The following is a 23400-nucleotide window of genomic DNA, read 5'->3' as shown; positions in this document are numbered from 1 at the left end:
GCTTTAAAACATTGCCCCCCTTCACTCACCCCAGCTCATGGTTCCATTACCGCCCAGCCAGTGCAATAAGTGCTAATGTAGCAGAACCGATGGCCAGCAACGCTGCCTTACTCAGCACGCCTGGCCCATCAAATTCAACTTTCCACTGGCCATTTTCATCTGCAGCAGATTGTAAGCAAGACGGCACTTTGTCATGGCAGACTCTCATCCGTCCATCGCGTCCACTTCCAAACTGATTGGGGCAATAACAAAGAGCGGCCCTGCCCCATAATTTATTTGATGGCAAATGTATTATTCAGCTCCACTGTAATTTATTCATGTTCCACATTGCCTTATTATGGTTTAAACATCTGTTATTTTGGTTTATGGACTGGTGCCAGTGTGTGGGTTGCTCTTTATTCTTAATGGTTTCATCAAAGGGACAAGCGATGTCTTCCCGCTGCACTGGCGTTAAATGTCCTCGATTTAACAATGTTGTACGGGACTAAAATAGAGTCGTGCTCTTCCTGACGCTGTGATGCTGAAACTAGTGGTCGTTTTTCTATCTTGCTCTTTGTTCTTCCATTTCATCTTTCATGACTGGCTCTAACATGAAAAGATGCCCATCCTCACAGAACAAAGGCAAGATCTTTTGTTTTAATAATATTTTCCCTCCTTTTCGCACATGAACTGCACTCATTTCATTTTTTACTAAGAGTAGCTGTGCTGTGATCCCTGCGAATAGATACAAATGATTCAAACTTCTCTCTATTGATGTCGTAACCCTTCTTTCTCTTGTGACTTCCTTCGCTCAGTTCTCCCGCAAGCTCCGGTGATCATGGGATTAGAAAATGAAGAGGTCAAAGCCGGTTCCGTTCTGAGGGTGGTGTGCATGTCGTATGGGGGCAACCCTTTAGCCACTCTGCATTGGATTAAGGTGAGATAAATATATGAAATTCTTCATTGGTTGCCCTTTTCCTTTTCAGAAATAATTACTTGGCCTTTACCTTTACTTGAACAGGATACAAACTAAGACCTTGTGTTTGGCTTGTAGTTATTGATTAAACTTATATTTCCCATAAATGAAAGAAACTTTTTCGGTTACACTTTATTTTAAGGTGTCCTTGTTACAGTGTAATTACACAATTAAGTACTTAGTAATAGCAATTAACTACATGTACTTACTATATAATTAGGGTTAAGGTTTGGTTTAGGGTTAGTTGCATGTCTCTGTGCATAATTGACTGTTATTACTATAGTAATTACATGTAAAATGTGTAACAGGGACTCTGTAAAATAAAGTGTTACAACATTTAGTTTGATTGGTAACACTTTTCAATAAGGGTTACTCTCAGTTTATGTGCGTAACCATGTGGACCTCAGAATGAGGAAATGAACACAACGTCGTCATTCGGAAGGGCAGGAGTTATGATCACATACTTAATTTGATTGACAGCTCTAGAGCGAATGAGCTCTCTGACTCATAACAGACACGCACGGAAGAAAAAACGCGCTCTACGCCGTTCCAAGCTCTTCAGATTGCATAATTCAGTGGCAAATGAATAGAAATGGTGATCTGTTAGGGTGAAATCATATCATAATCAACCACCCCTTTAATCAACGCAAATGTACATTTGTGCTGATTAAAGGGGTGGTTGATTATGATTTCACTTTTCTAACTTTAGTTAGTGTGTAATGTTGCTGTTTGAGCATAAACAACATCTGCAAAGTTACAACGCTCAAAGTTCAAAGCAAAGGGAGATATTTGCTTTTAAAGAAATCGCTTTTTAAGGACTACAACAAAAGGCTGGTAGGGACTACACACATTCCACCCGGGTTAGATCACTATCAGTGAAATCATATTCAACCACCCATTTAACATGCTATATAAAAATATCTGTGGGGTATTTTGAGCTTAAACTTCACATACATACTCTGGGGACATCAAAGACTTATTTTACATCTTGTGAAAGGGGCATTGTACCACCACTTTAAGTTTATTTGCCACCACAGCACTTAAAGCCAATAAGTCTTGTTATTTCTTTATTCTTATAGTGTGAATACATGAATTTAGCTTGGGTCTGTCTCATTTGATGCACTGAAATTACAGAAAATTTGCGGCCGAAACAGAAATGTTAATTTTCGTCTGAAATTATTTTGGAGGGCTGAAATCATTGGCCGAAACAGTGACATTTAATTAGAGCTTCTGTTTCGTGCAAACTGTGGATAGATAACAAACATGTCGATTTCTTGCTTTTGATCGATAATGATATGGATTCTCAAGATCAGACTAAAAGTCTGTGCTGTTTTCTGTTGTAAACATTTCTAAACATTTGTCGCACACCCATCCAATAATCACAATAAACTCTGTGCATTGTAATTTTTTATATGAAACAAAGTCTGTCTCAAGTTTCAAATTGTGTACATTTTATCACGAAATTCGAAAAATTTAGTTTTGGTGCGTGACAGATCAGGCTCAGTTCAAGAGACTGCGCAGATCAAGTGTGAACCAATCATCTCTTCCTCTTTACTACTATTACGGCACCAAAAAAAAATATGAAATGAATGAACATTAGAAGGTATGTTAAAAGATAAATTACAACTTTAGTCTCATAGGGTGACCAGACGTCCCGAAAAATTCAGGACAGTCCCGAATTCTAAGCTGTTGTCCCGAATCCCGAATCCGGCCCTAATTGTCTGATAAAACATTAGAAACTGTCCGTGGAGTCGTCCTGCAGCCAGCCCCCGCCGGCTGCTCATTGGCTCCAGCATCTTTTTTGTTTCTTTTTTTGAAGTTCTACAAAGATACCGTAGGCGCAAATTTACATATGCATTGATGAGCTAATTTTCATTCATTCGTTTCGTTGACATGGCTGGTGTACCAAAACCCCGAATGTGCAGGCAGCCAGTCGTAAAGGAGTGATTGATTGGTCACTGTGTGCAAAAAAAATACTTCGGCCTAATGTCTGATGTCGGGTTACACAAAGCAAATCATCTACACAATTATTTAGTTTTCTTATTTAATGACCGACAATTTAATTGTAATAATAATTTTGGCATGAGGCTTATTAGCTTTAGGCTATAGCCTGAAAGGTCTGATTTACGCACTGTTACAACAGTCATTGTTGTTTTTTTTCATGATTTTAATGTTGTTTTTTGTGGCAGACTAATGACAGACTGTTGATCTTTGAATAAAAATATGTTTGGTTCAGGTTTGAAATTCATTATCTTTTATTATTATATCTTTTACATAGTAGCTAGCCATATCATAGTATTTTCGGGTGCATTACTAAAATCCCTGAAATTAATTAAGAAGTCTAATAAATAATTAAATTAAAGTCTAATATATTTTTTCTAAATAGTTAATCATTTAAAAAATAGAAATTTAAGACATTGTTATTGTATAAAACATTGAATATTCTGAAGACTATGTCAAATATGAAATGCTGAAAGCTTTTTTATGATTTTCATTTTTGGTACAGTTTAGTCAAGAAGGTTGAGACCTCTGATGTGAGAGAGGCCAAAACCGTTATTTTGTGTGGAGGATTTGTTTGAAAAGTAGTTATTATGATAATTGTATAGTTTACCTAACATATGTAATAGTTCACAATCCAAAAAAGTCTAAAAAGTCATGGGACACCAAAGTGTACTGCATTCATGGAAAGTGCCACTTAGATAAATTGGCCCAAATGTTACGTTAAGCGGGTAGCTGTTAGATGAAAAATTATGGGCTGCATCATTCAACCATGTGAGAGCTGTTTACCAAAATGCTTTGCAGGCCAATTACCATGAATGTTATGCCAGAGTAAGGTCACTGTGGAACGCAGGTTGCTAAAGTAATTTGAAGCTAGCTAGAATCTGGCTGGTGCACCAGTGGTTTTGTATTCTTTAAATTTTCCCAACCTCAGAGATTATGAAGCGTTGGCATCTCAAACAACTTAATAAATGTGATGCAAAGCTTCAGTGCCTAACTGGACTAAGCAAGTGGACTAACTCAAGATAACAGCGTGCATATGTTCACAAAGAGACTGAGCCGAAAGCAGAGAATAAACAAAAGCAGTGCTTTCTTATAAAGGCCATTCAACATTTCGTAAAGACACTCTGAGCGTGGCTCTCGGGTAATGTTAAGCGGATTGCCCTTGTGTAAATTCTTCTCTTAAATAGGACATTAAGAAACTATGGTAAATGTATTTTTTTGTAATTAAACCATTTATTTAGTTGTGTGTATGCATGTGTGCGTGCGAGTGTGTGCGTGTGTGTGTATCTGTGTGTGAATTACTAAAATCAGCAAGCCTAGGGGAAAGCTGAGAGCTACAACCAAGAACTTTATTAAATGTCTGTGTTTAGAGACAGAGAGAAGATGTCAAGATTTAAATCATTTGTAAGTGAAGTCTAGGCAGCCAAATCTACTTGTCCATTCATGTAGCGTCCCGCAGACAGACTCACAGTGGAGACTCTCGTTTTACTTTGATAAAATGTGTCAGTCCGGACATCTCTAATAATTTGCAGCTAATGCAAATGTTAGTGTCTGCAAAGGCGTTGACTGGATGACTGATTTCAGACACAAATGTCTCTATCTATCTATCTATCTATCTATCTATCTATCTATCTATCTATCTATCTATCTATCTATCTATCTATCTATCTATCTATCTATCTATCTATCTATCTGTCTATCTGTCTATCTATCTGTCTGTCTGTCTGTCTGTCTGTCTGACTATGTCTATATATCGTCTCTCAGTCTATCTGTCTGTCTGTCTGTCTGTCTGTCTGTCTGTTTATCTGTCTGTCTGTTTATCTGTCTGTCTGTGTTTCTGTCTGTCTGTCTGTCTGTCTGTCTGTCTGTCTATCTATCTATCTATCTATCTTTCTATTTGTCTGTCTGGCTGTCTGTCTATCTATCATCTCTCAGTCTATTTGTCTGTCTCTCGGTATGTCAGTATCTATCTATCTATCTATCTATCTATCTATCTATCTATCTATCTATCTATCTATCTGTCTGTCTGTCTGTCTGTCTGTCTGACTATGTCTATATATCGTCTCTCAGTCTGTCTGTCTTTCTGTCTGTCTATCTGTCTGTCTGACTATGTCTATATATCGTCTATCTGTCTGTCTGTCTGACTGACTGTCTATATATCGTCTCTCAGTCTATCTGTCTGTCTGTCTGTCTGTCTGTCTATTTATCTGTCTGTGTTTCTGTCTGTCTGTCTGTCTGTCTGTCTATCTATCTATCTATCTATCTGTCTATCTGTCTGTCTGTCTGTCTGACTGTCTATATATCGTCTCTCAGTCTGTCTGTCTGTCTTTCTGTCTGTCTATCTATCTATCTATCTGTCTGTCTGTCTGTCTGACTATGTCTATATATCGTCTCTCTGTCTGTCTATCTATCTGTCTGTCTGTCTGTCTGACTGACTGTCTATATATCGTCTCTCAGTCTATCTGTCTGTCTGTCTGTCTATTTATCTGTCTGTCTGTGTTTCTGTCTATCTATCTATCTGTCTGTCTGTCTCTCTCTATCTGTCTATCTATCTATCTATCTATCTATCTATCTATCTATCTATCTATCTATCTATCTATCTATCTATCTATCTATCTATCTATCTATCTATTTGTGTGGCTGGCTGGCTGGCTGTCTGTCTGTCTATCTATCGTCTCTCAGTCTATCTGTCTGTCTCTCGGTATGTCAGTACCATCTTTTCTCTTTTTCAGAATGGAGAAGTCCTGTCCACTAGCTGGGAGGTGGACGTTGTGTCACGTAGGTCCAGTAGCACGTTGAGAATGGAGGTGAAGCCAGAGGACAATCATGCTGTGCTGCAGTGCGAAAGCGTCAACCAAGTATCTCGTTCACCAATGTCCCTCACTCGCACTCTTACCGTCATGTGTGAGTAGTCAGTAAAAATTAATCTTAAAAAACTTCTGCTCAAAAACCCATTATACTTTTAAGAAGGCCACAAGCCTGTTGTTGCTAGTAGTTTTCAGCATAGCCTTAAAACAAAAGCTTGATCTTTCATGACACACTGTCACTTACAGTAAGCCAATTACACATGGCTGTATCATGGCTGACAAGTTAATCAGGTCAATACTTGCCGCTACTTGCAGTTCCTGTAATCTTTCATTAACAGAGGATAGTTTGTAATTGTGGTCTTGTCACCACAAATTCAAAATGTCAAATATCCATGTCTTATCACAAATACCATTTGGGCATTTATTAGAAGATCTCTCTAGACACTTCTCACCATTTCATTGATCAGCTAGATCATTATTTCAGTACTGTAAGAGCATCAAGAGAACGTATCATAATGGCCTCAAATCCTTTGTGGCGTGACTAGCGTGTTTAAACAATTTGCTGCGAAGATATGCTGACTCCATTTATCTTGCTTCTCTTTCTGTTGTGGTAATCACTTTTGCTCACAGTTGAGCCAGCTGATGTAACGTTACTGGGCTCCTTTGAAGCTGTAGAGGGACAGGAGATCAATCTGTGCTGTTACACTTCCTCCAGTAATCCACCGGTTCACATCCGCTGGTGGCTCGGGTTCAAGGAGCTCAACAGAACGAATGTTACCATCTCTGAGGTATTCAACCTAACACTTTACAGTCAAGATAGAGGACGTGAAAATGTCTTCTCTTACAAAAATTTATGAATTATGATTAAAACTATTGGTTTATTTGGCACTCTGAAACTGTCTCCGTGTCCTGCTTTTGATAGGTTCTTCAGCAATACAGACTACCATCTAAACACTCATATGAGCCATTTCACCGACAGAGAAAGGCTTTGTAAGGTGTAGCGCTTGATTAAAGGAATATTTTTCAATTATTGTGTGAAATAAAGCCGGCGAGCCTTGAACAGAGAGTGATTCAAAGTCTCCATCAAGACTGTGCTTTTACTTTAGATTCTATTAGTTACTACATAATATTCTGTGAGATCAGGGGCTTTTAGAGTCTCTCTCTCTCTTTTTTTTTTTTTTTCATCTCCAATTCTTCCTCTCCAGAGGTTGATTTGAATGAAACATAGGCCTAAGTGAATAAAAGCCGACCCGAGGCTGCTCTGTGCTTAACAGGACACTCCTTGTTCATTTGGAGGTGTTTTACATCTGATCTTGCATTTACATGCCGGTGTTAATTTATTATTTATCTTTTTTTTCTCTTCGAGCTACTCTTTATGATATTTTCTAATAGTTTGGCCGTAAGTAACCATGAAGCCAGGGTCAACTCTCTGAACAGGTGTAAATTAGAGATTAGCAAATGAGCATAATTAAAAACTCTATATCACAGTGAATGTGATTTTTCACATGGGTGGGAATATTTTAGCATCTCACGATCTGATTCCAAACCATTTCTTGATCTACTTTTTTTTCTTATTAATTAATTGTATTAATAGAATTTAAAATCGTTTTTATTATTTAATTACACAAGTAATAAGTACTCTTTAAAATAATAATAAAAAAAAAACATTCTACCAGCAATAAACAAAGAGTGCTTTCAGTATTTAAGACTAGGCTGTCTGAACGTTTTCCATTCAAGAGCTGTGAGTGATTCTTCTTTTTCTCAGCTTTACTGTTGTTGGATTATTACCGATGACATCATAGACAGTGGGAGATCAAATAAGCTGCATTCACACCAATGCACAGATCTCTTGTAAAATGTGTTTTTTAAACACATTGTGTTTTTTGTCTGTCTGTTTAATCTCTTAAGACATAACTGACTGTGTTTACATTCATTTTGCATCATAAAAACCATTTTGAAATGAAACTGGAAGTACATTTAACCACGGAGTCGCACACACACAGCCGCCTCTCTTTACCAAGCGCACTTGAGTATTTGAAATTGAAAGCAGCCTTCAGTCAGTGAGTTTCATATTTTTATATATAAGCCCACTGCATTCTAAACGGCATACATAATACATACATGTCCTTGTAATTCGCATCAACCTTTCTGAACTTTATGAAAGGTTCGAGTGGTGTGTGTGTGAGGAATTGGAAGCAAGCAGAACGCACAGTGTCATCACTAATCTGTGTTTTAAAAACTAAGCTCAGAATCGTTGGAGAATCAGATGTATAGTATATCACCGACACAAATATTACAAAAATTAAATATAAACTGTTCTTTCCTTTATGCCAGGCCTAATATGCATAGCGTGGCTTGATGCTTCATCTGCAGACTGCTTTACTCTCGCGTGTCGCGTGACCAGAGTGTAATCACAGCCTTTGCGGTTAAAAAATCGCGTGTTGTCATATCGTTATATTATTTATCGTTCAGCCCAAGTTCACAGTGCCATCTGCGGGACATCCATATGCTTGCCACACACTTGAAGATTTTAACCCTGATTTAAGGCACAATTTGCACCCCCCAACAATCAGAGTTGCATGGCCCAATTCGAGGCTTGTCGCAACCGACTTTTTGTCCAAAAATCCCTCAATTTTGTGGTGTCATTAGGATAATTTTACAGCTCCCGACTCTTGATTGGACTGCCTCTGACAGGATAGCCTAACTGCAATAGCCAATGAGAGCGAACAAGTGTAACCGGTCCTATCTGACCCGCTCCAAGCGAAATTGGTTAAGATTTGAAAATCGTCTAGTGTGTCCCAGGCCTTAGCTTGTTAGCAAGGGTTCAATGTGCCAAATGCGAGTACAAATTGGCGTTAAAACGGTGTTACTCAACAGCTGTCTGGTTACTTCAAGAATTTTGATATTGCGTGGTTGTGAGAATGTTATATGGCTTAGTGCGATCATCAAATCGCAACTGTTGTGATGTAATTATATAGTCTGACATGATGCATATTTCAGAGTAAACATTACAGTAAATGCTACTCTGCAAGTGCTCTGTGTGTGTGCTTGAGTCACTTATAATTTGCATTTGGGAACGCAACGTGCCAACCATCTTCCCAAATTCGTAATGAGAATCGTTCATAAATCTGTTGTTGTGAACATAGAGGAGCGTTAAGGTCTCCCTGTGGTTTTCCACCAAAATAAAAGCTCAATGGTTTAACAGTTGCAAGCAAAGAAATGAAGATGGCCATACATGTTAGTTGTATTTTTGTACTCATTGGCTCATTGTATTTTTACTGTTGATTCAATTCAATTCAATTCAAATTTATTTGTATAGCGCTTTTCACAATACATATTGTTTCAAAGCAGCTTTACAGAAAGTGCGATTTTTGGATGTCATGGTGCAAAGGACCCTAGGTTGATTTTACTCCGACCCATCCCTTTAAATATAAACAGATAACGAACTAAAGGACTAACAGGTGTCATGATCACATCTATCACTATAGTAACTAATGATAGTGGGAACAGAGACAACAGAACACCAAGAGAAGCCAACTAAAAGTTCATAACAATTTAACTAAACGAACAAGTAACTAAATAATCCTCACACTAAGTTTGCCGCACTTACATCTGTTTATGCAGTTAGTGAGATACAGTAGAAGAGCCACAATGTATTCCAATGCTTTTGTTTTTTCTTGGTTTTTAATGACCATATGTCAGATCACATCAGTTTCGAGAATGTGTACCATCAAAGAGAGTGAATCATGGTGGAATAATTGGATGTTTTCACTCTTGTGTGCAAAGAGTATTATGTTGCCTTATAATGGCTCTTTACGATGACCATATATTGTTCTCAGTAAAAATGTAAGGTCTCATTTGAAATATTTGTGTTGTAGGGGGATAATGGTGGGATGAGGACGATGTCTAACTTGACACATAAAGTGTCACGTGAGGACAACGGTCTTCCTCTGACCTGTGAGGCGTTCAACAAAGGCACCCGCTTCTCCAGTGTTCGATCTGAAGAGCTCATCGTTTACTGTGAGAGACCACTAACATTTTTATCTAACATTTAGGTGGAATGATCCCTGATAAATTCATTTATTTCAGTAGCTTAACTGGTACAGTTATAGGCAAAGTTATATGTTTGTTTCCCAGAGAACACATACACTACCGTTTTGTTTGTTTTAGAGAAATTAATACTTATGTTCAGCAAGGATGCATGAAATTGAACAAAAGTGACAGTAAAGACATTTGTAATGTTACAAAAGATTTCTATTTCAAACAAATGCTTTCCTTTTGTACTGAATTAAATTATCCTGGAAAAAAAACTGTATCACAGTTTCAAATAGCACAACTGTTTTCAACATCGATAATAGTCCGAAAAATTACATTTCTTGATCAACAAATCATCATATTAGAAGGATTTTTGAAGGATCATGTGACGCTGAAGTCTGAAGTAATGATGCTGAAAATGTAGCTTTGCCATCACAGAAATAAAATACATATTAAAGTATATTAAAATAGAAAACATTTAGTTTATTATTTCTCAATATTACAGCTTTACTGTATTTTTATCAACTAAATGCAGTCTTTGTGAGCATAAGGGACTTCTATCAAAAGCATTTAACAATTATACATTTGAACTGTAGTGATTGTTGAGAAAAATGAATCCATTGTAATTTGGATAAAAGCTTATCTAAAATAAATAAATGTAAACATAATGATGCACTCTTTTTCAAATGTCTCATCAATGCACTTGTGCTAACTGAAATATTAGTTCTGTTAATGTCTGCTCTTCTTATTCTTAGATCCTCCTCAGAAGGTGTGGTTAGATGCTCCTCCACCAAACGTCTTCTTACACTCTGGTACAACTCTCCGTTTAGTCTGTTTCTCCAGTGGTGGAAATCCCACAGGTCAGCTGGTGTGGTTGAAGGTGTGTAGTGACATGAAAGCTTTTGTTGATGGTGTTTTAGTAACAAGTGTGTTTTGTTATTTCTGCATGTCTCAAAATCCTCCATGTCTGTGTGTGTGTGAACTACAGAACAACAAAGTCGTGCCAACCGCATCGAAGCAGGTGTCTTCAGAGCGTGGTGTGTCACGAGATCTCCTTCTCACCCTCCAGCCCAGCGACAATCTGGCCAACTACCGCTGCGACTCCTCCAACAAAGCCAAGAAAGTGCTCTCCGCTCAAAGCAAACTCAGGGTTCTGTGTACGTTTCTAAAACCCACTCACATGATACTGTGCTGTGTGCGCAAAACCATATCAGTTATTTGGGTTAGTGTGGTGTACTTCTTAACTCTTAATTAATACATACCATATACCGAAATGAGCCAAAACATTATGACCACCTGCCTAATATGCTGTTGGTCCAAAACAGCGCTGACCCATAGACTCTAGTCTACAAGACCTCTGAAGGTGTCCTGCAGGGTTTGGCACCAAGACATTTGCAGTAGATCCTAAGTGATACAATAAGTGTTCAACAAGTACAACTATTTAGTGTGTGCAGTGAATAGAACTGTCATCATAGAGTTGATCATAACATTTTCTTATCAAGGACTCTTAATATTTGAATCAGTCTTGTAGGGATTGTTAAAGGATTAGTTCACTTCAGAATTAAAATTTCGTTTTAGAAAATGACCGATCGTTTGGCTAGATAAGACCCTTATTCCTCGGCTGGGATTGTGTAGCCCTTTGAAGCTGCATTGAAACTGCAATTTGGACCTTCAACCCGTTGATAACCGCTGAAGTCCGCTATATGGAGAAAAATCCTGGAATGTTTTCCTCAAAAACCTTCATTTCTTTTCGACTGAAGAAAGAAAGGCATGAATATCTTGGATGACGTGGGGGTGATTAAAATGTATTTTGAGGTGAACGAATCCTTTAATGGTTTGGGTTTGAACTCTTTGTCTTGTGAGCATCTGGTAAATGTCAATTAGCACAACTTCTTTTTGAATATGCCTTAAAATGAGGATGCACTATGGCAATCCTCACTCACATTCTAATTGGTTGTCTTTGTATTGTCCCTCGATCAGTTCCCGCAGTGAGCGTGAAGATCGTGGCCAAGCAGAAGGAGCTGCGCAGGGGTCAGACTCTGGATCTGGAGTGCCTGGCTGGCAGCAGCAATCCCACTGCAAATATCAGCTGGAGTTTGGGCCCCATCATGTACTCAAACACTCACTTATACATATACAAGCATCGCCACGTCATTACACACTCACTGCTAATACCGTATTACTTAGTTTTACACCCCCAAGGGCATTTCGCCACCCACCTAATTTACTCACATCAATAAAACTGCAGAGCATTGACCCTTGATTCACAAAACGCAGGTAAATACATCATAAGCCAGGTTTCCATCCAAGGATTTTTTTTTGTGAAAAAAGGTTTAGCGCATCAATTTTTTTACCGATATAGCTGATGGAAATGCCAAGTATCTATAATTTTTTGCAAATGTCGACACTATCTTTTTCCGTTTAACTTTAGCATATAAATTATATTGTATTATGATTATATTGATGGCAAAAAACTGGATGGAAACTTGGCTAAATTCAGTCTCACCGGAATGCATTTCAGATGAATTCGGCTTTTCTTGTTTTTTATGCTGAGAAGTGTGCAGTAATAGATGACTTGTGATGTGTATCTGTACAAAAAGAGCAGAATTTGTGCAGGAGGGCTCTAAGCTCTTTATAGAAACAGGAAAGTGTGAAATGTTAGCAAAGGCTGATGGGCAGTTTGGAAATCCCAAGACCTTTTTTTTTACTTCAGTATTAGATTTCGACTGGCAGCTGGTGATCACTAAGTCATTACCTTGTTAGAGTCTCTGGCGCTGTCAATATGTAGCCATTTGTAAAAAAAAAAAAAAAATCTTTACATCAATTGTGAGCAGATCATCTTTTATTTCGAAAGAAATTCAGCTATAAAACTACAGTGTTTGTGAGCAGAGGAGTGGCCCACTTCGAGTTTTATGGTTTCAGTTTTGTTGAATGGTCCCCATGGGACCCTAACGCATGTCGGGCAAACAAAAAGATTTCACAGCAGGTGAACACTGTTACTGTGGAAGGCTTTATCGAATATTCATAGTCTATTTTTGCATTGTTGCTCCAAGGGGATGTTTTTGAAATTCTTCTTTGTATAAAATATCCATGAGAAATAACGTTGTAAGCTTGACTTTCACTCTTTCAGGTTGAAAGGAGTTGACCAGACTCCTAAAAAGGCTGAATTTGGTGGGATGTCCCGAACCAGTAAGCTGTCCCTCAATCTTGACTCCCATCACTGGAAGAAAAGGATCACCTGCCATGCCTTCAGTAACGTGCTGTCCGAGGGTGTCAACAACTTCTACACTCTCAATGTGCTATGTGAGTATTATTTTTTTTGAGCATGTTTATATGAGTTTTTACTTGGACTGTCCGCTGACTACAGATCAGTATTTAATCAAAATAATCGCGTGATATGCAGATATAGTCAACAAAATTGATCATGACTATTTGCACATAGATAATCGATTAAATGATTTGTTGGAGCTGAGTAAAGCATTTAATATACAAAAAGTGACTTTAAAAGTCAATACTGTACCTTGTTTTATTTCCATGTTATTGAACATAAGCCATTTTGTAAGCCTCTGCACAATATTTATTTATTTATAATGGTATAATGACCAGGCTTCTGACTGGCAGGTTTAAATTTCAGCACATCATCTTTGCATTGGTTGCCCATAAAACTTAGTGAAGAATTCAAAATGTTCATTTTGGTTTTTGAATCATTACATAAGTTGGTGCGTCCACACAAATCAGCGAGACCTCTCAGATCGGGACATGTAAGACTGCTGTCCGAGTCCTTCTCAAAACGAGAATTTGCTAATCCCGGCCCGACACTTTGGAACAATCTCCCTGTAGCCATCCAGTCAGCTCCTTCTCTTTTTGTTTTCAAATCTATGCTTGAATCCTATTTATCTGAGCAGATGAGGATGGTTTAAAAGTCAAATAGTTTAATAGTATTGTTTTGAAAATTGTTATATTCATTTATTTGTCTTCTATGTGCATAAGGTAATTTCATGTACAACACTTTGGTCAACCCATGGTTGTTTTTAACTGTGCTTTATAAAAAAAAAAATGAAATAATGTATTTATAAATAAATACATTAAATAAATAAATAAAATAATTGGACAATTTACTCATTTATTTACCATATATCCCATAAATTAATTAAATAAATAAATTGTTTTGCGATGTGATGACTAATTAATGAATTACTTTATAAATCAATAAATAATGGAATAATTAACTTGCGTATTATCCCGTATATGCCATAAACTAATTAATTGATGTATTTACTTATTTTATAAATAAATGAGAGGGATTCATTATTTATCATCACATTACTTTCTTAATACATTTCTTCTTTTTTTTTCACTAGTGCGTTATTTTTATACATTAATTGATAGCCTTAGTTTTAACATGAGTTTGGTTGCTGTAGCTTACTGGTATGAAGATTGAATATATAGTGTTATTTTGCTCTGGCAAGCATTCTGATGTATGTTTGAATGAGTCTATTCCTGCTAATGCGTATAGCGAGTATATGGTAGTGTGTGTGTTTGTTTGTGTGTGTGTCTTTGTGTCTGCAATGATTATGGTTTGACTTTGATGTTGTTTTGTCTGATCCAGCCAGCCACCTCTTCAAAGCCTGACACGCTTTGTGAGCATGAAGGAATGTGTGTGTGTGTGTGTGTGTGTGTGTGTGTGTGTGTGTGTGTGTGTGTGTGTGTGTGTGTGTGTGTGTGTCGTACTCGTGTCACTGTGGGGAGCTAAATTGAGGTCCCCATGAGGAAACAAGCTTATAAATCATACAGAATGAGTTTTTTTGTTTGTTTTTTTTTGAAAATGTAAAAATGCAGAAAGTTTTGTGTGATGGGTAGGGTTAGTGTAAGCCTAAGGGGACAAAATATACAGTTTAGACAGTATAAAAACCATTACATCTATGGAGAGTCCCCACAAAGATAGCGAACCAGGTGTGTGTGTTTGCACACACTATTTCCCGACTTTCTCGGCACACTCGACTATTTCAGAATCTCCACAGTTTGTGATTTGTGTAAGAACAGACCATAAATGATTACTTTGTCTGTTTTATTGTATTATATTAAGATTATATTTCATCTTTCACTGTCCTAGTGTGTGTGTGTGTGTGAGTGTGTTTGAGCGTGTGCGTGTCTGCTTGTAGATGTAAGTAAATCGTTTGTGTTAAAATCTGCATTTGCATTTTCATTTGCTCTGAAGTGACACAATGTACATTAATGAGACAAAGACACAGAAGCCCCTCTGAGAGATCAACAGCACAATAAATCACGCGCCTTATTCACACTCAGACATTAGAGAGGAAAACGATTCAAAATCCTCTGCTTTCTCAAATCAGTTTTTATGAGCATTTGCAAAATTAGCTTTTTGCCCTAATGAATTAAGAATGTTACTAGCCTTCAGTGTTGGGAAAGTTCACTTTCTACATGAACTAGTTCAAAGTTCAGTTCACAAATTTTAAAATGAACTAGTTCAGTTCATAGTTCATATACTCAAAATTTTGAACTAAGTTCACAGTTCCAAAAATGAACTAGTTCATAGTTCTTTTTTTCCATGTTGTTGCGAGATATTATTTTTCAAAATGATTACCACAGCCCCCACAGACAATTATTTTATCAGTTTTAACCTCTATGGTTTTAACACTGATGCATCAGATTTTTTCCCATCTTCACCGACCTTATCATAAAACTCGTTTAAATGATCATACGACGCCTCCTTGCTGCTTTTTGTTTTGATTTGTAACGTAAGTGATGAGTCGTTCATGAAAGACTCGAGGTGAAGTAATTATTTATGTTCCCTGTAAACGATTTTTGACTGCATTATAATGATTTCTTAATTCAGAATATGATCAAGATTGCGTAGGTGGATGTGTTCGGGGAATTTGCCAGTTAATAGTAACATTTTAAAGCCCCTTAAATGAACGAAATGACTCGAAAAAAGATTTGTTCATTTTGATGAAAGAGATCGAACAAGAGGTCGAACACGGGTGGCTGGTGTTGCCAGATTGGGTGTTTTTTCCGCTACATATTAAGGGCGGTTTATGGTGGGTTTTAGGTGGGTTTTCGCCTGGAAGGCTTTATAGAAATCTGGCATCCTACTGAACGAAGTTAAACTGAGAGAGCGTGGCGTTCACAGACACCAGAATGAACGAGTTCACAGTAACGTTCATCAGGCAGTAATGCGGTACGTTCAGTTCACGTTCGCCCAAAATATGAACGAGTTCATGAACTATCGTTCAATGAACGCGTTCAGGCACAACACTGCTAGCCTTGAATATGAGTGATTTTCCGAATGTCTTTTAAACCTTTCTTTAGTGGTCCATCTGTATATTCTGGATTTGTTTCACATCAAAACAATTTGTATTTTGCAATTTCTAAAAACATTACCAGACAGCTGTCCAGTTATAATTAACTCTCCAAAGCCAGTGTTTGCTTGCATTTCACACTTGTTAACCCTTAAATTAATGAATGCTTTGCCATTATTACACACAGTATTCGGGTGTAACACGGATGGATCTCTACCTGCCGTGATAATATAAAACTCTTCTGATATTAGAGTAACACTTACAGAATAATAAAATAGAACATATTTTGTTACCTTTTGGAGCTTGGAGGGGTTCAATTTGAGCAGATGTTTTATACCATCATCAATGTCCTCGTCAGAGCTCATTTCCCAGAACATTCAGCATCTGGCTCATATTTGCGATCTAAAATTGCGATCTAAAACTAAACTATCATTTTCAACATCTGACAGCTGACAGCTTCTTCACCAGATCCACATCTAGTGACAGTGACACTAATATTTGATCGTGTTCAGAACTTGTTCTGCAGTAAATCGCTGAGCCATTTCAAGTTTTCTGATGATACTTCCTATTCTTTTGTTTTCTGCCTGCTGTAACTATGAGTGAAACGTCACTTCATCATTGTATATCAAGCACTGAATTGCACTTATTCAGTCATCAAATATTCAGTTATTGTTGTGCAGGATAAATATACTTTATACTTTAGACACCTCGGGTCATTAGTGACCCTATACCATTTTTCCACAAACGAATGGGAAAACAGGCATTCTTTTATATATATATTTTTTTCTTGTTATATTGTTTATAATGAATTGATTGAGGAATACTAAGAAGGTTGATGTCTAACTTTAAAAAAAATTAAAAAAGGAGGAGGGTAGTGAACGACGTCTAAGGTATGCGTTTAAGGGTTAATTTGGACCCTATGAGTATTTAAAAAAAATATTTCAATATTTCCATTTTAAGATGATCATTTTAATATTATTAGTTTTCTTTTCTGTCCAGTAGTAAAATACCGTAAAGATACTATACCCTCTACATTGACTACAAAAAGTAGATAGGTGTAAGCAGTGCATGATATAATCATAATTAGCAATGCACTGCAAAACAGCTAGATCTATTTTTTTATATTTTTTTTTAGCTAGATCTACTTTTACTTTTGACAAAGTGGCTGCCTTTACATTTTAGTTAGATCTACTTTTTAACCTTTTTTCTAATTATGAAAAAAAAAAATATATATATATAATTAGAATGTAATATTTTTTTTATTAAATATATTAGTTTTAATTACAATTTAATCTTTAAAAATATATGTTAGGAAGTGTCACCAATTGAGCTTATTTAATATTCAAATAGCCTATTGAATATATTTCAATACTTTTATTTAAAAATATTCAATTATAAAAATGATGTGCATTTTAAATTGACGCGGTTAACATCAGTGTAAATAATGGCGTGTTAGTGTCAGTGCAGAGAAAGTGTTAAGTCTTGAATTAGAGCTGCTAATGTATGATGTGATTATTTGCTGAATATGTTGATTACATACCGTATGGTGCGACAAGCACTCTGGTTTGTGGAACTGACTCCTGTGTTCAACGTGGTGTTGCTTCCACGTTAGCACCTTCAAACGTATGTGACGCATCTGTGTGTCATTGTGTGTGATTCAGTTCCTCCAGAGTTTTCGGATGACCAGCCCGATCTGGTCCAGGTCATTGAGGATGAAACCGCCACACTTCCTGTCAAAGTCTTGGCCAATCCGGACGAAATCACCTGCGAGTGGATTTTTCAGGGCGAGAAGCTTGTGAAAGGTAATAGACGACACTACATGACACTACGAGCCGTGTCACCCTCGCAGGCGCTCTAAACACTCAAACAGACGCAAACACACGTTGCCATATGCATTCTGAATAAAACATGGATGGATTCTGGCACTGCACCTTGGCAGATGTGATCTCGTGATAATGTATGCTGCCTAAATGAGCATCGCTGTCGCGATCTTCATCTCCATGTTGAAAGCATCTCAGCAGTCCTGTGCCGAACTCCCTGTGGTATTCCTCCAAAGAGGTTTCCCTGGGAGAAGTGTTCAGTGTGTGTATATGTGCAGGATTTATGTGAACTTTTGTGTTTGTTTTTGTGGAACTGTATTGTCGCAGCTCTGTGATTCACCTGTTTTGTGTGGGTTGTTTCATGTTCTCTGTATGTTTGCGACAGAAAGAGATCCTCGTTATCACTTCGACGACTGGACCCTGGAAATCGTGAACGTTTCTCGGCGAGACGGAGGCGATTACATCATAGAGTGTTCCAACGCTGAGGGGAAGAACCACACAAAGCTCAAACTGGATGTACAGTGTGAGGAACTCAAAACTAACTCTGAGACCTCATCTTAACTAGGCCATATGCAACAATTTATAAATATCAAGTTTATCCTCCCTAGAAGGAAAATGCTATAGGAAGCAACGGACAACCAATCGGAATATATAGGGGAGTTTCAAAAATCTGAGACCACATTCAAAATATGTGGAAATAAGGATTTAGAAAAAAAAAAGAAACCATGATTTTATGAAATAATTTATTCAGTGTCACATGATCCTTCAGAAATCATTCTAATATGATGATTTGCTGCTCAAGAAGCATTTCTTATTATTATCAATGTTGAAAACAGTTGTGCTGCATATTTTTGTGGAAACCGTGGTGCAAATGTTTAGGTAAGATTGTTAAGATATTGTTATGAGTAACAACAAATTAATTTTGATCAAAAGTGACAGTAAAGACATTTGTGATCTTACAGAAGATTTCAATTTCAAATACAGTTATTTTATTAAAGAATCCTGGAAACCAAATTCACAAAAATATTAAGCAGCAAAAAACTTTTTTAAACATTGATAATAATAAGAACCATTATTAATAATCGAGCGCCAATAATAAGCGCATAATAATAAATAAGTAGCAAATCAGCATATTGAATCCTGAAAGGTCATGTGACACCTAAGACTGGATTAATAATGATTAAAATTCAGCTATGCATCACAGGAATAATCCTGTATATTTACATAGTAAATCTTTTTTTTTATTATTATTGTAATAATATCTCAATAAGATTATTTATAATATGTAGGCTACATGTGGGAACATGTGATTTTGTATTGAAATTTGTATTGAAGATGGAAATATATTCATTTGAAGAGTTTAGTAGCCGTCTCAGGCCCCACTGCATGTTTAAAAAAAAAAAAACAGGACTCGGAAACTATGAAATTTCACTGTGGCCGGGACTAAGCAGTGTAGATTGAAAATAGACACCAAAATGAATTGATGCTGTTGACAATCGCAGCTGATTGGAAAACAAACTCATATTAGCATGAGAGGTGACACAGTCTTCGCTAGTAAACTCTAATGCCACGTGAATTGAAGATGTTAGCATTTTAATACTAAAATGTAATATGTATAAATGTTAATTAATCTAATCATGTATTGTCACAGTACTGTGAAAATCTCATTTAATCATTTCAATCTCATTTAATCATTTAAGCATTAAAATGCTGTCAGTCAGAATAGTACACATTTTTTCCTTCAGTATAAATTACCACAAAAGTTTCACTGCAAAGTCAATCTATGCTGTTCTCAATATTTGTACCACATATTTATTTGCCAGTTCAAACCCACACAGACGTACACACACTTGAAAGTGAAACGGAGAGAAAGAGAGGGACGCAGAGAGAGAGAGAGAGAAAAAAGAAAGAAAGAGCACTCCCACTTCCTTAATGATTTAATAATAGCACTTCTTCAAATCTAGGCCTGCATGTTCCTGCAAATCCTTCTGCACTAATGGATCTCCTCGTCCTCATACAATAGCATCTGACAGTGGTAGATATTCATTATGTATGGGCCATTTGAATAGCTTTTACCGATGGTACTGTTTTCCGTGTAGGCCCCCCTCTTTCTGCCCGTTAGGAACAATGCAGAGGAGGATTGTACACGCCAACACGCCAGAGATAACGCTGGTGGTAATGGCCCACTTGTTTGAGGGTATGATCCTCCTGGGGGCAGGGATGGAGATGAGGCAGAAGAACAGCATTGGTGGGGTTTACCGTACGTGCCTGAGGCGACCATTTTAGGTCCACTTTTCTAGGAACTTCAACACAACTTGCTTCTCAGAGGCAAAGCAGTGATATCATTTTCTTTTTTTTGATTTTATTAAATAATTTGATATTATACTTATAGTCTATTTTTGTTAAATGTTTTGTTTATATTTGATAAATCTTGTATTTGTTTAAAAAAAATGTAAAGATTTTTTGGATGGATGGATGGATGGATGGATGGATGGATGGATGGATGGATGGATGGATGGATGGATGGATGGATGGATGGATGGATGGATGGATGGATGGATGGATGGATGGATGGATGGATGGATGGATGGATAGATAGATAGATAGATAGATAGATAGATAGATAGATAGATAGATAGATAGATAGATAGATAGATTTAATTAACAGAAACCACAAAAGACAAATAGCTGTTGGTGGTACAGCTCCATCTGGGGATATTTACTCATGAACACAAGGAACAAATAAAAAGGTGGCTGTGGGGACTTTTGTGATTTAAGTCATGTAAATTAAGTTATGTAGCAAAAGCACAGAATAGGTTTTAGTAGTGAAAACCTATTAGAATCACTGACTTACAGATATTGTGTAAAATTATACCTAATATACTGGTTTTATTGCACGCCATCAAATAATTAGCCATACATTTTGTCCATATACTGTACAAATCCAATTTTTAAAGATGTAAAATGATGATTTAAAACTAGAACCTTTAGTACCACTCCCGCTCAAACTAAGTGAGTTTATACAGGGTTTTTTTTTTTTTTTTTTTAGCTCTGGGAGAGAGAACCTTTATTACTAAATGGCGTAAATGTAATTATTATTGACAAATTAATTCAGCAATTCTTACATTGTATCACTATAGATCTGTGAAGCCTTTACCTGGTCAGTGCAAGCATCTAGAAATGTCAGCTGTGCTCAGCTATAAAAATAGTTATACATAGCTGAATGAAATCAGCTTCTTAATGGGTTTTTTTATTATTATTATTAATATCTACTTTGCAGATGCAATTCTTCATTAATGTTCTCTGATCCATTTTAATAATACAGTTATCCTGACTGAGTGTGACAGATACTTTTTGAGGGGGCGTTAATTCTGTAGCCTATCGAGAGTGTTGTTAATTTGCCTCAGTAAGCATTACCTCTGTTCCAACATGTGCGGCCTGTGCTGTAGTGACAGCGACTTGAACACTGTTTGCAACCAGCCATGTAGGAATACCGGAGGAGTTGCCGTTTCTACACTGCACATAATGGGGACGACATCACAATAGACCTTGATTTTAAAGGCTTTTTTCACTCCCTGTGAATAATTCAAACAGGAAGTGCAGAGACACACACTGTATCGAGACTTAAACAATGGCGACTCTAGCATCAACACATCCGAATTTAGAAAATCAAACACCGTAAGTTAACTTGGCACGAAATCTTTTGTGCTGTCGTAGAAATTGGCTGAGGTGGAAATTGAACTGTCATGGCCCTGACGAAAGGGCTGCTACAGTTAGCGCACGCTGCTGAACACCTAGCTTTTAATGAAGTATCTCAACCAAAATGACGTTTTTCATGGGAAGTGGTTAATGTTCACATGTAGCACACCCTATACTGTATAAAGCACCAGAGACTTGACTAACGTTCACAGTTGGCTCGAAGAGTCTGATGTTAGCATGTTGTTATGCTAATGACTCGAACGACTCTAAGCACAAAATATGAACTTTCGTTTAAAAGCATAATTAGAATGGAAACGCCACTTTTAAGTTTGACCGTATTTTCGTTTTAGGTTAAAATGCCTTGTGAATGGGGCGCTTTTATGATAGCATCAAAAATCACTATCTTTAAAACACTAAGAAGGTTCGACACAACATGAAACTTTGCTCGAAGTATCACCAGGGTCTCTACACGTGAACTCGAGCATTGAGAACATTGTTTGTGTACACAGAGTTTACTAAAAAGGAAGATTTTGAACAACTCACTGTATCTGTGTCCGCCGCCATTTTGTCAGTCAAAAATAGTCGATTTCCGAATGCGAATGAACTGACTCTGAATTTTAGTATTGTTTCTTATATGAGGATCCTTTTTCAAATACAAAGTCAATATGGATTTTCTCTAACGAGAAAACAACAAATTATCCGTGAATTTATATCGAACTAAGCTTTAGGAGCTTTCCATCTTTACTCTCCTCCCTGTTACGTTGCATTCGGAGATCGACTATTTTTGACTGACAAAATGCCGGCGGACGGAAACACAGTGAGTTGTTCAAAATCGTTATTTTTAGTAAACTCTTTGTACACAAACAATGCTCGAGTTCATGTGTAGAGCCCCTGGTGATACTTCGAGCAAAGTTTCATGTTGTGTCGAGCCTTCTTAGTGTTTTAAAAATAGCGTTTTTTGATGCTATCATAGAAGTGCCCCATTCACTCCCATTCACATTTAACCTAAAACGAAAATACGGTCAAACTTAAAAGTGGCGTTTCCATTCTAATTATGCTTTTAAACAAAAGTTTGCCTCGGGTAGATTAACAAAAAGACCCTAGGTTGCATTTTGGCGAGAGTTACCCTTTAACTATTGTTGTTAACTAAAGCAGCCATATCACCCTATAGCCCAAGACTGGTTGCCCACTGAAGCTAAGCAGGGTTGAGCCTGGTTAGTTCCTGAGTGGGAGACCTCCTGGGAAAACCAGGTTGCTGCTGGAAGAGGTGTTAGTGAGGCCAGCAGGGGGTGCTCACCCTGTGGTCTGTGTGGGTCCTAACGCCCCAGTATAGTGATGAGGACACTATACTGTCAAAAAGCACCGTCCTTCGGGTGAGAGTTAAACAACTGTACACAAAATTGTATTAGCTCACCAAACGCAAAAACATCCACAAAGAAAATATATACCGCTATGGCACGATTGACCAATCAGAATCAAGTATTCCACAGAGTCGTGTAATAATATATTATATTATTTGATTAACATTGTCACCTTTTTTTATGATTAAGTCACATAAAATAAATTCGTTTTGTTTGGTTTCCAGATGCCCCGACTGTTCATATGAAGTCTGATCCTGTGACTGTGAAGTTGGGAGACACCGCTGACTTACTGTGTGTCGCTGATGCCAACCCCATCACCTCCAGTATGTTTTCCTGGAAGTGGATGGTGAGTGATGTCTTTGTCGCGTCTGTTTTTTTGCTTATTCTCACCCTTTCCCGCTA

The 23400-nt window shown here is 37.3% G+C and overlaps 1 protein-coding gene across 4 annotated transcripts in view; it reads left to right on the top strand.

The window, feature by feature from the left end:
- nphs1 (NPHS1 adhesion molecule, nephrin) overlaps positions 1 to 23400 on the top strand; it is a 119014-nt gene that overhangs the window by 67313 nt on the left and 28301 nt on the right. For all 4 annotated transcript variants that reach the window (XM_084419147.1, XM_084419145.1, XM_084419146.1 and 1 more), the window contains 11 exons: positions 795 to 916; positions 5689 to 5860; positions 6394 to 6551; positions 9642 to 9783; positions 10554 to 10678; positions 10787 to 10955; positions 11779 to 11908; positions 12929 to 13101; positions 17780 to 17920; positions 18324 to 18461; positions 23223 to 23344. In XM_084419147.1, coding sequence (XP_084275273.1) covers positions 795 to 916; positions 5689 to 5860; positions 6394 to 6551; positions 9642 to 9783; positions 10554 to 10678; positions 10787 to 10955; positions 11779 to 11908; positions 12929 to 13101; positions 17780 to 17920; positions 18324 to 18461; positions 23223 to 23344 — 1592 coding nt within the window. The remainder of the gene's footprint in view (positions 1 to 794; positions 917 to 5688; positions 5861 to 6393; positions 6552 to 9641; positions 9784 to 10553; positions 10679 to 10786; positions 10956 to 11778; positions 11909 to 12928; positions 13102 to 17779; positions 17921 to 18323; positions 18462 to 23222; positions 23345 to 23400) is intronic.

This window comes from Rutilus rutilus (assembly GCF_951802725.1).
Source record: "Rutilus rutilus genome assembly, chromosome: 9".
NCBI classification, from domain to species: Eukaryota; Metazoa; Chordata; class Actinopteri; order Cypriniformes; family Leuciscidae; genus Rutilus; species Rutilus rutilus.
The sequence above is the reverse complement of the archived record's forward strand: the minus strand, read 5'-3'. Positions and strand labels throughout refer to the sequence as shown.